Source organism: Phalacrocorax aristotelis, chromosome 2 (assembly GCF_949628215.1).
Source record: "Phalacrocorax aristotelis chromosome 2, bGulAri2.1, whole genome shotgun sequence".
Classification (NCBI taxonomy): Eukaryota; Metazoa; Chordata; class Aves; order Suliformes; family Phalacrocoracidae; genus Phalacrocorax; species Phalacrocorax aristotelis.
Window position 1 is genome coordinate 122178587 of NC_134277.1, and position 16623 is coordinate 122195209.

General features: G+C 37.1%; 1 protein-coding gene across 4 annotated transcripts in view; it reads left to right on the plus strand.

Moving 5' to 3' along the window:
* UBE2V2 (ubiquitin conjugating enzyme E2 V2) overlaps positions 1-14338 on the plus strand; it is a 29461-nt gene extending 15123 nt beyond the window's left edge. For 2 of the 4 annotated variants that reach the window (XM_075084992.1, XM_075084993.1), the window contains 4 exons: positions 3392-3537; positions 4706-4746; positions 6737-6862; positions 13467-14338. In XM_075084992.1, the coding sequence (XP_074941093.1) occupies positions 3507-3537; positions 4706-4746; positions 6737-6862; positions 13467-13613 (345 nt within the window). In that variant the 5' untranslated portion in view covers positions 3392-3506 and the 3' untranslated portion in view covers positions 13614-14338. The remainder of the gene's footprint in view (positions 1-3391; positions 3538-4705; positions 4747-6736; positions 6863-13466) is intronic. The other 2 variants (XM_075084991.1, XM_075084994.1) reach the window with 1 other exon arrangement.
* The last annotated feature ends 2285 nt before the right edge of the window (positions 14339-16623 follow it).

Consider the following 16623-nt stretch of genomic DNA (forward strand, 5'->3'; position numbering starts at 1 on the left):
GGAAATAGGGTGGGAGAGGTTGTTGCCTAAATCTTAAAGATCTTGTGCATTTCTTATGAGCTCATAAATAAAGGAATAAATATGTTTGTGGAAGTGAACTAAGTACCGTAAGTATGGAAGTGCTCTTATGAAATAGTGGGTTTATCTTAATTTATATAATAATTTCCAGTGACCCCAACCCAAATGTTGTCAGCTTCTGTAACTTTCTGAAAGGCAACCTGTTTGAACATGTGTTTGGTCCAGTTTTGGTTGAGAACTGACATCTTGCTTCTCTTGGGAGTTTTTTTAATGGGTTGGAATCTCAGTAGGGTGGTGTGCTATGAGGTGGGGTTGTTTGTTGGGTGGTTTTTTTTTGTTTTTTTTATAACACTAGGTATTTTGACTCTTATTTTTAATTTCAGAGCAGTGTTTTGCTATCTAGTTCTTACACTGAGAGTAACGTTAGTGTGGGGAGCCTGGCACTTGCTGTCAGATGTTTTTGTCTCTTTTCAGAGCAGATCTAAATTTTTTTTTTTTTTTTCTGGAGATGTTCTGGAGGTTTCACAAGTCCTTTACTGCTCTCCTTGGGCAGTTAGGTAAGCTGGTGAGCTCAGACAATGTAGTGGAAAAAATGTGATGAACACAGGACCGTTAGTCGTAAGGGACTGTTATTTTCTGGTAACTGTCGTCATCTACAGTTTTGTGCGTTGAGTACAATTTTATGATAGAACCGAGACAGTCCAATGACTTTTTGCCACAAAAAGCTGCCTCATTCCCACAGTCATGGTTTTGCAAAGGAAGGCACCGAAAGACACAGTGGTCAGCTCTGGCATTTGTTGATCTTTCTTCCTGAGTCAATTCAGTTAATTAACTGTTTGGATTTTATTTTTGCAAAAAGGAAAAACAGCTTTTTGCTAAATTATTGTGCCAGTTTGGCTAATAGAGGAGCCTGGTTAGTGCCTTCTCCCAAAACTGTTGCTGTTGCATAGAACCTCTTCTGGCAATGAGCAGTTGGATCATCTCGGCTGCACTGAAAGGTGATAGCAGGTGGTCAGACATAAACTTAAGGCCTGTTTGCTACTGTCTTTTATGTGCTTTTTAAAGAGGTAAACTTTAAATCTGAAGGTCTGCGGTCAGAGCAAGAATTCTGAGAAATGGTAGATTTAAGCCACTGGAGAAATCCAGGATAATGATTGGATGCTAAAGTACGTGTGTTTTGGGGATGGGGCTTTGGTTTTTTCCCGTTTGAGGCTCTACCTACCAATGAGAAGCTATACAGTTATGTGATGCAAAACAAGCAGTTTAGTAGAAGTTTATCCTGCTGGTTTGTTTATTTTTTTCTAAGAAGAGTTAACCTTTTCCTGGCAGACTCCATTCCAGATCATATATGAATGTGGAGCAAAAGGAAGAAGAACCTTGTGTTCCATAATGTGATAGAAGTGTGATTGTCAGTTCTTATCCCTAGTCTGAATTAGATATATAAATGTACAGATCTAATGTTAGCAACAAGTCAAGATGGGACCAGAGGAATGGGCAAATGAATTTCAATGAAGCTTTTTAAAAGGATCTATGCTAAAGTACTGAGAAACGATCTGCTCCTTGATGTAATGTGCTAGTACTTTCAGGTAACTATATGTGATCTCTTATCTGTGAAAATAAGTTTCCAGAGTGGTCTAACTTCATTAAAACTTGTTTTTACATCAAGGTTATCTGAGTTTTTGCTGTCATGGCTGTGCTTTCATGATGGTGCTTGTCAGATCTCTTCATGAGCTGGGCTGGTTTGTTAAGTTATCAGGAGACTAACCAAAATGTATAATTTTCTGCGCAGTTAGCAAGCTGAAGTAGTTCATTATGGGCTCAGATGAGCGATAATACTAAAGCAGGAAGGAAGGTGAGGCCATACAGAGGTATTTAATGTCCTTGCACTGTCTTGATGCCATACTCTTAATGATTTTGGAGATTTTTGGAATTTGGAGAACTTGGAGACAATTGTTTCTGTGATTTTTAGGAGCCTCTCCCTAGTCTGTGTGGTTTTGTTTTTTTTTTTTTTTAAAAAAGTAAATGTTTTAACCAGAGTTGAGGAGAAACCATAGTTATGCAAGATAAGCTATTTGAACAGTTGCTGAAGGGTATGTTTATCTGTACTGTTCTATATTGCATACATATTGACTAAATAATCATTGTATACTATTGCTCTTAATTTTTTGCATAGAAACGGCTTGGAATACAGACTAGGGTAACGTAAAACCTGAAATCCCAGTGTCTAAATAACTGATATGAAAACCAGTTTTCTTTGACCCCATCTCTTTCAAACTTGCACAGTATGTAGTTCTTGCTAACAACTTTGTATGTACCCAGTCTTAGAGTTCTAGTTTTATAGAGTACCTGGATTCTTCCAGTACAAGAAAGGATCTCTAGTAAAGATCATGGAAAACACTATAGCTGTAAGTAGCTATAAGAAAATTGAAGTTTTATTGTATTGTAATATCACTACTACATCATTGTGCGTATTTTATTTGACAATAAAAGCATACCATGGTTGCATGCGCAAGTGTTAATTAGCTTTGTTCCCTACATCAGTGCTGAAATACCATTTTAGCTTCTGTGATGTAGGCAATTAAACAACCACTTGTTTACCACCTATCAGTATCTGTCTGTTTTCATGGATAATAATCAAAAGCCAGTAATTATAGTTCAGTAAGTGAATATTACTTGGCTCTCTGTAGAGGCAGCGCATCTTCATATTCTGTTGTGAATATGTCATTATCTCTCTCTAACAACTTAATCGGTGTTTCTGTGCTTTTTATTTTTTTCCTGTGTTAAGTGGGAGTAATAATAATAATCACTAGATTAAAGACTTGATTTTTAAAATATTTGTTTACAGATATTAGTGTTGGTTTTTTTAAAATCAAGTTTAAATCAATTGAAATTGTTTCAGTCTTTCTCTTACAGTTTACATTTACTAAGATAATTTGTGTTAAAAGTTGCATTCTTTAGTTGTTTTTGGAGGGAATTTGCCATGTCAATTTTAGGTGGATTCTAGCTGAATAGAATGTGACAGACAGTGAATTGATTTTTTTGAAATGTGCTGGCTCTAAGCAGTACTGTGCTTGGGAAAGAGAACTTGAACTAAGCCATCTCAAACCAAAGAGAGCTTTCTTATTTTCTCTTTTATAGTTTGTATTGCTATCACTTAGCAGTAACTGGCTTCCAGTGAAGTGGTTAGTTGCTTCAAAACAATAAATAAGTGCTAAATAAGAGCAAAACAATTGAAAGTGCTAAATAAATTCACTCAGGAAATATTTGTTTAGCTTTGAAAGCATATTCAGCAGTTGCTAGTGCATAACATATGAAACTATTTACCTTTTCCTTAAAATGATCAGTGTTAATTCCATTCTTCCCTTTTCTCTAGTTAAAGTACCTCGTAATTTTCGCTTATTGGAAGAACTTGAAGAAGGGCAGAAAGGAGTAGGTGATGGTACAGTAAGCTGGGGCCTTGAAGATGATGAAGATATGACACTCACCAGATGGACAGGAATGATTATTGGGCCACCGAGGGTAAGTGTGATGAATTAAAACATTTTTCTTAAGTTTGTAGGCAATACGAAATGCAAAAAAAAATGTTACTTTGCTACAGTGTAAAGGAATTAGTTAAAATTGTATGTATGAGGTTGTAGAAACAGTATATTTTCATGTTAGAACTCATTGCTTCCTGGTATGTTGGTGTTTTTAGTCTAGCTTTCCCTAGTCCATGTTTCTGCAGCTGTCTGTATAAACCAGTTGTGATTTGAGACTTAGTAATAAGTTAAGAATATACTCAGTCTGTATTTCCATCATTAGTGCACGTAAGTGTACAGTGATAGTACAGTAAACAGGGTAACTGTCTTTCCACAGTTTATCATATGCGCTTAGTAATTTCAGTTCTGTGGTAAACTGACAATACATTTTCAACTTTCACAGCTTTTGTCAAAGTCATTCAGTATAGCAGTTTATGCAGTTCAGTTGAATCATGCCAAAAGACCAAACAGTTTTTAATTACCTCTGATAAGTTAAAACATATACACAAAGTTTGAATCCTTTTGACCTTTTTGTTCTGTAGAATGTCATCTAGACTGATTAAAAACTGCAGAAGTAATCAGCTCTAGTGGCTGAGGATCAGCCTCATCATATATGAGTGGACACATCTTTACCTGATGCGTAACTTTTGTGCATGCTTTCTCATGAGTTAGAATATTATACAAAAGATCACTGTGTAAACGAGAACTTTAAACGAGTGTACTTCAGGTAGCTCTAGGCTGGCACATATCTTTCCCTGCTAATGTGAGGTTACTATCTTTTGTGTCCTTTAGTGCTGCAGGGTTTATTGGAAGAACTATCCGAGACAAGAACTGAGATCAGAAACTGGCCTCAGATAATGTCTTCCAGAGTAACAGTTCCACAGTTAGATTCAGTGTAATTCAAGCTCCTTTTGGAAGTCAGAGTTAGTTGTAACTTGCAGCAGACTGTCTTGAACATCTGGATAATTGTGCTGAGCTCCTAAGACTTGGATACATTTGAGGGAGAAACAATTTAAAACATAAGTGTAATCACGGTATGCTTTGGGAACTAGCTTCTGTGGAATCACCTTGTTTGAATGCATTTTGAGGAAAGTTGGTAGTTTTACAGGTTTTGAAAAGAACTTGCAGAGAAGCTAACTAAAGTAGTGTCTCCCTGACTCTCCAAACAGCCTCCAGAACTGCCTGTGACTGGTTCCTGGTTCAACCTAAGGTAGACTCCTAAGACATCTTTGCAGGGAGTGGTTATTATGTAGGAGCCGATATGTTTTAAAAATAAAAAGACCCCAACCTGGGATGCATTTTTCATTCCGGTCAATTTGTACTGCTGTCATTTTATTTTCTTTATGAAAGAGTGCATGCAAATAATATTTTAGACCATTTCAGGGACATGCAGTCTTGCTGACAGAATGACTTGCAGTACGTGGTGACTGTAGACAATGGAAGCCACCTGCTCCCAAGCCAGTGGTGGTGCTCTGAGGAGACTTGTATATCCAGTTTCAGAGTCTGTAGATGATGAGTGTTTTTGGAATTGTTTGAGTTATGTAGACAGTGTGCAGTTGGGCAGAACACAGAGAAAATTGCTAATACTGTCTATGTCATGAATTGTTTCACAGATGTATATTCTCTAGAGACATGCAAAAATTGCGTATCAGTTTTTTATTTCCTTGCTTCATTTGAAGGGCAAACCAGCATGGAAGGGGGAAGGGACGATTTGTTTTGAATTAAAGGAGACATTTTTCTGACCCCGAAAAAACTGGGTGTGTGTTAGGCTTTTTGGGGAGCTAACCAGGGATGCTTGGCTTGCAGTAAAACAGTGACTTGAAAAACTGAGCAAAATTGAGAAACCACCTGGATAGGAACAAGGGAATAAGAATGAGTGCCATTCTTTGGATTTTTCAGAGTTGTGAGCATTTTTGCCTATTTCCACTGTAAGTGACAGCATCCCTTTCTGGGGAAGTAAATTGTTTTATCTGAGTGAATACTGAGAATTTTTCTTATTGTGTTTTCTTGCTGTGGTAGCAGCTCTGTTACCTGTAACAGGACAAGATTACTTATAGTGGGCCTTCAGCTTTTAATGGGAAAAATAATAGAAAACAGATTTTCTAACAAAGGACATCCTGCTTCGCCTTTGTTTCTTTCTGACCCACTTGCTGCTCAGTCTCTGTGGCTCTCATAATTATAGGACACAGTTAGGGTGCTTCAGTAGACCAGTCTCCACTCTGCCTTTCAATTGACCACAGAGTGGACTGTCATTTAATAACTTGACTGCATGATTGATACTTCTACGTGGAGAGAGTGACAGCTGGCTGTTGCAGAACAGCTTAAAGATGGTATTTCTGGGAAGTAAGTTCAGAGGCACGTTACTGCTTTGGGTTCATGTTAGCTGTATCCGTTTTGCCAACGGAAAGACAGGTGTACAAACTGGGTTTATCTTCCTTTGTGAGCGCAGAGGGCTGTGCATCAGTGGCCAGCAGAGCCACTGACACTTTTTATTATGCATAGCCTACTTGACAAGATTAAAAAAAAAGATAGAACCATATTAATTTCTAATTGGACTTTCTCAAAGTACATTTGCACTTAGAATGATTTATTCCATGGTAACTTTGGAGTGACGTCTTCTGCAAATTAGCTGTTACTTTCCTGTCCAAAGTTTATAAATCCTCTAGTAAACCAAACAACTCTCAGCTATAGAAGTCTTGGATATCTAGAATACGTTTTTTTGCAAATACTATTGTTATCTTCTTCTTGGTTGTGTCTTAACTGTTGGATTATCGGCATCTTTGTCTTTCCCCGTTTCCATTTTTTTTTGCAGTGCTAGATATTTGTTTACAGGGGAAAGCAGTAATTTTCATAAAGATTATTGATTTTTCTCTCAGCCCCCTACTGTGCCAAAGGTCTTCTGGGAATGCAGGTGGGTAGGAGAGGTGAGAGTAAAAGTGAATTTAAAAAAAAAGGACTGTATTCATTTAGAACTTTTTTATGGTACAGTCAATAAGTAGTATAACTTATACATATTCATCAAGAGTCAGTGTAACCAAAAGAGTAGAATATCAATCAGTAATCCAAGATCATTAACTGGTACCTAATATTAACAGATTAATAATTATTTCATATTTCTTCATCTTTATTCCTTGCTTTGTTTTTTTTAATTAATATTCAGCTTTCAATAAGATGCATTAGTCTGTCTTTTTGCTTTCTAGACAAACTATGAAAACAGAATATACAGTCTGAAAGTAGAGTGTGGACCTAAATATCCAGAAGCACCTCCTACAGTTAGATTTGTAACTAAAATTAATATGAACGGAATAAATAATTCCAATGGAATGGTAAGTTGAAATGGTAAGATCAACCATGTTAATCTATAAATTATTTCTGTGAAAAACACAGGTGAAGAATATGCATGTTGGACAAAGCTTTTGTGCTTAAATTTTACTGTATAAGTACTTGGTTTAAATCAAATTTTGGTTGCCTACTACTTCAAATCTTTAGGTGTTTACAATATGTTAGTGGTTCTGAGTGGCTTATCAATGAGATGAACGTTATAGTATTGAAACAGTTGTTTCTTTTAAATGAAGCTGAAGATTTTAGTTCTTAACAGAATAAAATAAGTGTTTAAGCCACAAGTAGGTATTTCCCTTGTAATACTCTTACAAAGGGGATTAGATTCATATTGTAACAGGGGTACTACAAACTTTATCTGATGATTCCATTAGTTGAAAATTGAGGTTATTCCTGATGTGTCTCACTCTGGGTATAGTAACTCACCTATAATGAACCAATGTCTTTAAACTCCTATTTTCTTTTAATGGCTTTATTCAAACCCATGGTGATTCTGAGCTTCAGTCTTAAGGTCTTTTTGATATAGATGGTAATCGCTTTTGTTTCAAAGATCAATTTGCAATAAGTTACTTTCACTGATCCTGCACTTAGGGTGGGATGAGTTCGCATGCGATGGCAGCAGCTCAAGCAAGTTTGTTACTCCGTTATTCGCTAGGTACTCAGTCCTGTGAATAACACTGAGGTACTCCATTGCTCAGTGAAGAGAGATGTCAGCTGTCTTGCATTTACAGTCATATATGTGTATATCAGCAGGAAATACAATAAAATGTAACACTTGTCCGTGTGTACATTTGTCTTTAGTGAATGCAAAGTAATTGGGTTGAGGTAATACTTAGAGGTGAGTCACAGAGCATCTTTGGATTTAAAATAATTTGCAAGATCTAAAAGAAAGATGGACTTGCATTTTTGTGATTAACAGTACTGAAATCTGAAGCTTAAGTATCTCAATGACTGTAGAGGAGGGAGAGATTCTTAGGGGTGGGTTTGAGCTGTTGTAGGTGGTAGGATAGTGTACTGTTTGGACATCCAAAGCCCAGTGCTCTAACGCTTCAGAAGTAATCTAAAATTCATTTGAAAGTACTTCTTTCATAGCCAACAACTTTACCTGAAGATCTTAGTAAAGTTGCTGACTACAAACCAGCTGTTGCCCTTCATCACAACCGTGGCTTGTGGCCTAAGTATATATGTTTATTAAGAGGTTGTGACTAGCAAAAGCTGCCGGTCTTGAATGCAGCAGAGCTTTTGGTATGTTTAGAATATTATTTTCCTACCCCTCCCTGGTAACATGTATTATTCTGAATCAGTAAAGAAGTATGCCCTCATTGCTTCATCTGTGCATGCCTGAGAATATAGGTGTTGGTTTCCAAAGCAGAATCTCAGATCTGCAGAGCCCAAAAGTTCGTGTTTACCGAGTCAGTTGGCTTGATTTTGGTTGGAGAAGTCTATCCTTCCTCAGCTTGCTGAGGAATGGGGTGAATACTGTGACAGGAAACCTGCCTGGTGGTTTTAAAAGCACTGTTAAAATCCAGTCATTGCTAGGTTTTTAAGCTTATACAAAACCTTAATTCAGTTTTTCCCCAACAGTTCTGTAAACCACTATATCTTATGTGTTTGCATAGCAAATCCTTCATAACTTTTAAAAATGGATTTAAATAGGACTAGCTAGCATTTTAAATGAAAATAGTTTTCATAGCTAGTGAATTTAAAACTCATTTATCATGTAATTTTTATTGTACCCATTGTGACAGTATCTTGCATTTTAGCTTATTTTGCCGTTGTGCTCACTAGAGTTGTGTCAAATATGTCAGATAAACTAGAGGTACCTTCAGTATCCCTGGAACAGTTCACATTGCTGCTTTCTATTTTAGTTCCTTTGTGTTTCTTCCAAGCTCTCTCACACTTTCTGATCATCTTTCATATAATAGATCATAAGCGGTTTGCTGCATTCTTTGAATGACAGGGTTTCATCTTCAGACAGGCTCTACTATCCAGGCTTCCGCACCCTGTTTTTTCACGTGGCCAGCTTTTGATCACATTGCTTAAAGTTAAAAAAATTGGTGACTTGCAGAAAAGAGAGCTGAGATAAACAGCAACTGAAATTGCATGTTCTAACAGTGTTATCATACTGCTCAAAACACTTGTAACATTGTTAAGGAGCGCTTCACAGGTGTGTATGCCTGTTAACACCTGAGGAAAAGTAGAGCCCCCAGTGTGAGCTTAGAAGGTGATAATTTCTGTTGAGTTGGAGTGTGAATGGTGGAGGGGGGAGATGGATATGTGCTAGAGTTAATAGTGATCTAAGGAAGCTAGTCTCACATTGTCTTGTTGGCAGTGGTTCTCAAAAGTGCATGTGGGTAATAATTAATCTGTACTGACAGTGACAAGTTTATTGACTTTTTGTTTGATTATTCTGAGAGAGCTTTGCTTGTAAGTAACTCTTCCACCACCAGCATATCATCAGGGATCCGAGAGATCGCTGTTCGATAAATTTAATGCAGGAGAGGGCTACTTCAAAAGTATTTTTTCTCAGAAGACTAAACTTAAGTGCTCTAAGTCACTCTGTTTAATTGCCTTCCTGTTCTTATCTGCAAGTTAGATTTTGTGGTTTTCTGCTTTTCAATTTGCCTATGGAGCTACTGCATTTATATACAGAATTAGGATACTAAGTTCAGAAAAGCTAGTCCAAGTACTTATATAGGGCTGGACAAAATGCCTTTATTGCTAATGGCATCACTGTTGTAAAATTCTTAAAAAATTATCATTCTTGGTGCTTCAGGGTCTTTTCTCTTGGAGATGTGTGTATCCTGTATTGATAAAACACAGGTTGCATTCTGATGTGCTATTTATTTTCCTATGGTCTTTTGAGGATATCTGATTTTTGTATCTGTGAGAGCGCTCTTCAGCATTGTCTTGCAATATTTCCAGTCACTTCTGTTCATTTAAATACCATTTACAGCTGGAAATATTTGTTTCCTTTAAACTCACTTGGGACTTTGTCAGCTATAAATCTGTAAACTCTTGTCCAGTTATTGCTTTGAGTATGTTGTAGACTAAGCAGTTTGCTGCTTCTTAAAGTTAAGATACTGGGAACATTATAAACATTGAATACTTTGCAATATTGTATAAAATTTTTGTTTTAATTTCAATTGTTTAGAAAAAAATGCACTATATATATTGCTTCTCTTGCTATTGTTTAAAGGTTTACAATGGTGTACCCCAAGAATAAAATAGTCTTCAGTTTGCTGTTTTCAGCTTTATTAGCTTTTGTGTGACCTTGAAATTTCTCCCTCTGTGTCCCAGGATGTGTACTTGGATATTATGTAATGCTTTTGTGTGGTTTGAACATAGTTTGTACCATTCTTCCAAATATCCTTGTTCTTCATAAAGTGAATTTATTGTGCACTAACTTGGAACTAAATTCTGCAACACAGAAAACAGAATCTGAGCCAAAATCTTCACTGCTGCAACATGTCATGAAAAAAGTTGGTGACTTGCAGAAAAGAGACGAGATAAACAGCATCAAAAATGTCATGTTTAGCAGTCTTTACTCAGAAAACATCCGTAACACTATTAAAACAAAGTTTCCAGTCTATGTAGCAACAGGCTTATACTGCCAGCCAAGAAAGAAAAGTTGGAGGCTCTTAAGTGATCAGGTCTCATGTTCAAGTACAGCTAGTGTATGTAGAATTGCACGGTTTGAATAATGCTGGTGACTGACTGCTGTGTGCTGTAGTTGAGGCAGATTTTCAGATTTTAGAGAGCCTATAAAGGCATAGTTGAGGAGAAGCGAGGAAAAGGAAGACTGTATGAAAGCAGAATTGCTAGGCTGAAGACATTCATTTGGGGAGTCCCACAGCAGCTGCCCTTCCAGCCATTTTTTGCTAACCCAGTCTTTATCTGAATAGATAATAAGTTTTCTTTCTTAAACCTACTAAATACTAAACCTATATTTTTCTTCTTATCCATGTTTGTTTACTGGTGGTCTTCTAAAACAGTTTATTATCACGTAGGCTTCCACCCCCAAGTGCACGTCTTTCCTGGCTGGGAATCTTCTGTTATGATTACTGAGTCCTTGACAGCTGTTTACTGTGGCTTCTTCCCCCCTCTATTTTTCTCAGGGAGATTATTGATTTTTTCTTTTTGGCAGGTCAGTGACACATAATGTGATCTCTCCTCAGCTACTTTAGTAGAAAGTATTGTGATTCAGACTAACATGGAAATTTTTTAAACTGCTAGTCTGCCAAAGGACTTACACCAAAGCATTCAGGGAGTACTCTCACATTTTGTTCTGTTTTGCAAAGTTGAAGAGGATGTCAGGTTAGCTGCAGAGAAGTGTTAACAAATATTAATAAGCGTGTCTGTGTGAGAGGGGGGAAATATACTCTTAAACATCTGCAGCTATATGCTAAGTGAGCATAAGATCTGAGCCCTTGTTTCTTCTGTTACTGTGATACTTAACCACCATGAAGTTTTTCTTCTTTCTGTAGGCCCCTGTGAGGAAAAATGGTGGTCTCATGCATTTCTCATGGCATTTTCTATATGGAGAACAGTTTTGAGTAGTGTAACATTTACTATTCTAACTTTTGAAACAAATGCATGTTGTTCCTAGTTTGCTGGGTCCAGCTCGTTGGATAGAAACTCTGGAGTTTCCTTTAATCTTAGCTAGAAGAATTGGAGAGGAAGAAATCTGTAAGAGCTTGGTACCTCAGAACAAAGATTCAGGCTAAATGATGCCTTACTCAAGCTGCTACTTGATAACAGAGGTGATCGCTTATCAGAATTTCCCTCTTACTCACTGGTGGTTTTATCTAATAGTCTGCTCTTTAAGAAAAGAGAACCTCTTTTCCAGTTGCAAAGATTATTCTGCTCTGATATTGCCTCTTTTATCTACCACATTAAACCAAATACAACTTTAAAAAGTAGTAGTCGTAGTCCAGGAATTACAGTGATGGTCTGACTAGTGTTACTTTCAAAACCTTTCTGTCTTAACTCACATGCTCACATGTATTTTTAACTGGCATGATCTTGCTGCATAATGGAGCTTTCCTTTTGGTGCTCTTTTTCTTCCTAATTTATTAATGTTTAGTAATAATTATCAAGTAGTCTGACTGCCCTCTATAGTGTGTTTTTATCATATGCTGTCTTTGGCAGCTCTGCTGACTTTAAGGGGTTCCTGACTCTGAGCAGAACATTATTTGTGTGAAGAGAGACACTTACAGTGCTGAGCTGTGAATCGGATCAAGGATCCTGCTTAGGCACTTCTTTCCAAGGTGGTCAGAAAGTAGCTCCACATACATGCCATGGTTCACCTGAGCTGATAGGCAGTAGCACTGTTAAAGGAACAAGTGCCTAGTGAGAGGCAGCAGAAGTTTCTTGGGTTAGTATTGCTGCCCAAGCCAGCATGTTGTTAAACCTTGGCTTCTGTCTCCCCCTACAGAAAGGTGTTCCAAAAATATTCAGCCTCACTTTGAACAATCTGGAAATAAAACATCTGTGTTAATGTTCTTACTTCTGATTCCAGTGTTGTTTTTTCTTTCAGTTTGCCCTAATTAAGATTGGATAAGAAACTTCTTGATCTTTCATGCTGCCTAAATCATAAAGCAGTAGTTTCCAGCACTTTCATAGCCATGTGGGCTGCTTGTGCTACTCTGCCAATGGAATTCATAGCATGCAATAGCCCCCTGTTCCTGCCCATGGGCTGGCTTTGCAGTTGCACAGTTGTAGGCCCCTCTGTCTTAAGTTCCTCCTTGCAGGGGCTGGGTGGCCAGGACTTACCTGCTGCCAAAACGGTTCCCAAACTGACTTTCAATTGCTGACTTTCCTATGGAAACCTCTCTGTTATAATATCATTGTGTAAATTGTCCCACAGGTTTTATAAGCGCATAGGAGAAGTCCCATGTCCTTTCCTTTCAGTTCATATTCAAATTGGTAAGTGATGTATAGTAATCTTCATGGCTCCGTAAGATGACTTACTGTAAGAAGGATGCAAAGAACTAAGATGTCCAAACATTATGAATCAGTTATTTCAAGCTGTTTCTTAGTATACATCACAACTCTGGATGTATCAGAAGCATCATGTAATATCGATGTGAAATAAATGACTAATGATACTTGTAGCAAGGGACAAACAAGGGAAATTTTCCTTTAGAAAGGTATTCTACAAACTCCTGTGTGGCAGTTTCTTTTAAAGAACTGAGGAAACCCCACATGTATGTATTGGCATAATGAAGGTGGTTACTTTCTTCTGTTTTGGGGGGTAATTTGAAACAAATTAATATGTTTTACAAGATACAGCTCCAGTTTTGGAGCGAACGGTTCACTGATCTCCTCCTCCCCCCGCCCCTTTCCTTCTCACTAATATTAGTGTCAGCACAAATGGAAGGGTTCACCTGCATGGATTTTATTGCAGAACCTGTATGTAAGTATATGATATATTTTAAGGAAAACTTTTATGAACAGAGGGACTTTATCCCATAGAGAAAGTGTCAGGGAATGCTTAGACTCTTTCTTAGAACAATTAGGTCAATAGCGGTTATTTATGTGGAGATTTTGTATTTTGTCATAACTTAAAACTCCCTCTTCTTTTTCTAGGTGGATGCGCGGAGCATACCAGTGTTAGCAAAATGGCAAAATTCTTATAGCATTAAAGTTGTACTTCAAGAGCTAAGACGTCTAATGATGTCCAAAGAAAATATGAAGCTTCCACAACCTCCAGAGGGACAAACTTACAACAATTAATTTTAGCCGATTCTCAAACTTCTGTCTTAAAACAACAACCTTCTACTCATGTTAATGTCTTGATTAAATCTCACAATGCAAACACCCACACATTAAAAGAATTTCAGCTGGTATACATGACCTGGACATTTGTAAGAATATATATATATTATATGTATGCCCAATATGTTTTCAGGCACTATGGGAGAAAAAGGCAGCACAATTATTTTTTTTCTCTTATCGAGGCACTGTCATTTAAGCATAAGCCTGAAATAGCCTAAAATTGGAATTCAGGTTTTACAAGATGAAAGCATGACAGAAAGTGTCAGATTGCTGTGGAATAATGTACGTTTCTGAAAATAATCTCTTGAGAAGGCAAAATATAAATGGCATGCTTTATCCATCTTGCTTAGTAAAAGAGCTGCAGTTAAATTTGTTTTGAAGTAGCAGGTACAGTGAATACCGTTGCTCATCTTGTTTAATTTTGCAAGGGTGTGGGTGCCGACTACTAGTAGTGTCACAAAGTATGTTCAGGATTGTTTTGATACCTGTATTTATAAAATGGGGGGATTGATTTCTGTTAAGCAGCTCCTGTGTGTTACATGTATCGGACATGGCAAATATTTGTTTACAGTCTTTGTTCTAATAAACCATGCATTTAAGTTTTAGTGAAACAAAGGAAATGTATGGATATGTGATTGAGATTAAAGTTAGTCTTAAAATGTAAATAAAATGTGGAAAGTGTCTGAGGCTGTGCCATTTCTATAATAGTGATGTAATATATGTACAGTAACTTGCAGAAGTAGTGAAAAGCCAAACATAATATTGCTGCTGGTTTTAAGTGCACCTTTTATTCTTGCCACTTTTGTATGCTTAGTTTACTTGAGAGGTCAAGGTATTCCGTTTGTTGCAGAGGAGTTAAGTTCTGACATCTGTAGTACTGCTTCTTTAGACAAGCTTGCACTGTGTGTGTATATATATAACTTTAAAAAAAATCCCAAACAACCCCCAAAACCAACTCCAAAATAAAAACAAAAAACACTTGCCTACACACCTCCACTTTACCTCCCCTCCAGATTCTTTGAGAAATGAGTGTAACTTTCACTTCGCTTACTTGACCTCTGAGCGGTTTTCAGACCACACTGCTGAAGTCTGTCCTACTTCTCAGTCCTCTGTCTTGCTTTTGCAGTTGTTGCCCTCATTCTTTCTTTCTTGCATCTTTTCCTCTTCTATGTTTCTTGCCTTTTTTTCTTATCCTACTTTTGCCTTTTCTGAAAAACACAAAAAAGAAACTTCAGGAAGCTTTAATAAAAATTACACCTATAATACAGATGATCGTATTTCCATCTGCATTGCATGTATCCTGTGCTGTGACACCACTGTCTTTGTAGCTAGAGTGCTTTTTGCCTCTCCTGCAATTGTTGGTCTGTTTTTTCGATGTATTCTGTCTGGTGGGAACACTGGTTTTAGTTCTGTGTACTGATTTCTCATTAGAAAGCAGTTAATGCTATCCTTTTGGAAATTATACCTTCTTTTCCTGGTCCGTGTTCCGCCCTTCGCCCTTGGAAAATGCTAGCCTTTGTTCATTTTGGTGAGAACATGTAGCATTGGGAGAGAGTCAGCTGTTTGCATTCAAAATTTTATCTAGTGGTTATTTTAAAAAAGTGGATATAATCAAAAGCCATCAACAGCTAGGTTCTTCAATATGCCTTTGCCTATTTCTGATGTAAAGAATGAACCTTTAAAAGCAATAAAGTAGGTGTTTGGTTTTTTTTTTTTTAAATGGAACTGTTTACTTAGTAGTTGTCAGCTTATGCTTTTTAGACAAATTGGGCACTTCCAGAACTGGTGGCTTTGGAGCTGTCAGCTACCTCCTGTCTGTATTTATATAACGTATCATTTGTGACGGTTTGGCTGAAGTGCACTGCAACATTTTCTTACTTGATTTAATTGGAATGATTTTGATGCCATTAAATCTCTTTTTCTTACGCTAACACTGCTAAGCTATATTTAATCAATTAAAATAATGGAACCGTACAGTTCTAAGATGTGAATTTTGGGGAAAATTTCAGCATAAACTGTTTAGAGAATGAGAAACACTCATAGACTATTGTATGGTTGGCAACATAATTTAAGAGAGTGACTTATTCACAGAGCGTGAAAAAGGGCTGGTGGTTTGCTTGGTTTTATGTGGTGCGAGTCGATCCCACAAGAGCTGTTCCTCCTTGCCTGTACTCTAACTATCTGTATCTGTGAAAATCTGCATATCCAGCTGTAAGCAGATACATTTTGCCGAAGAAAAAAAAAGCGGTGGAGGGACCTGATCTCTGACACCAGGGTATGTGATATAAAGGATGACTGTAAAAATATTCCTGCAGTGATTTTAAGTGTGTTGGTTTTCCATTTTGCTCACACTGGAAGAAGTCTAAGTGTCATTAATTATGAAATTTTAAAATGTCTGACTACTGCATAAAGTCGAGAGTCTCTTGGAAACTCTTTTGATACCTGAAGAAGATTATGAAGCACTGCTGCTTACTCACCTCCAGAAAGGTTAGGTGGATTTACATGTATCCATGTCTGATCACTGTTTACTTAGTAATTTGTTTTCTCGTGTTCTTGTGGTTTCTCTTAGGTAACCTACTTAGATACCAGAATTTTAATTTTCCTCTTACAAGTATTTAATTTGTGCTGTGTTCTTTGGGCAAGATTTGAATTTGCTATTGTTAGCAAATGTGCATTTGTTTTTTCTTCTCAAAACGGTATTTGTGCATCTTGTGAAGTAGAGCACCATTTAAAGCCAGTTGTGTGAGGAGGAAAGTGCAAAAATTCTAAATATAATGGTTTTTCAGATTGTGTTTGAAAATTCATATCATGTTGGTGGTCATCAACTGGGGTTTAAACTCGCTTTGTGCTCTGAAGTTCTTGTGCGCCAAAGTTGTTGTGTTTTCATTGTTTGAGGGAGGGTTAAGTTTACTATGAAGCAGAGAAAAACCCCAAAGTTGGTATCATTCATGCTTCGTAAACCTTATGA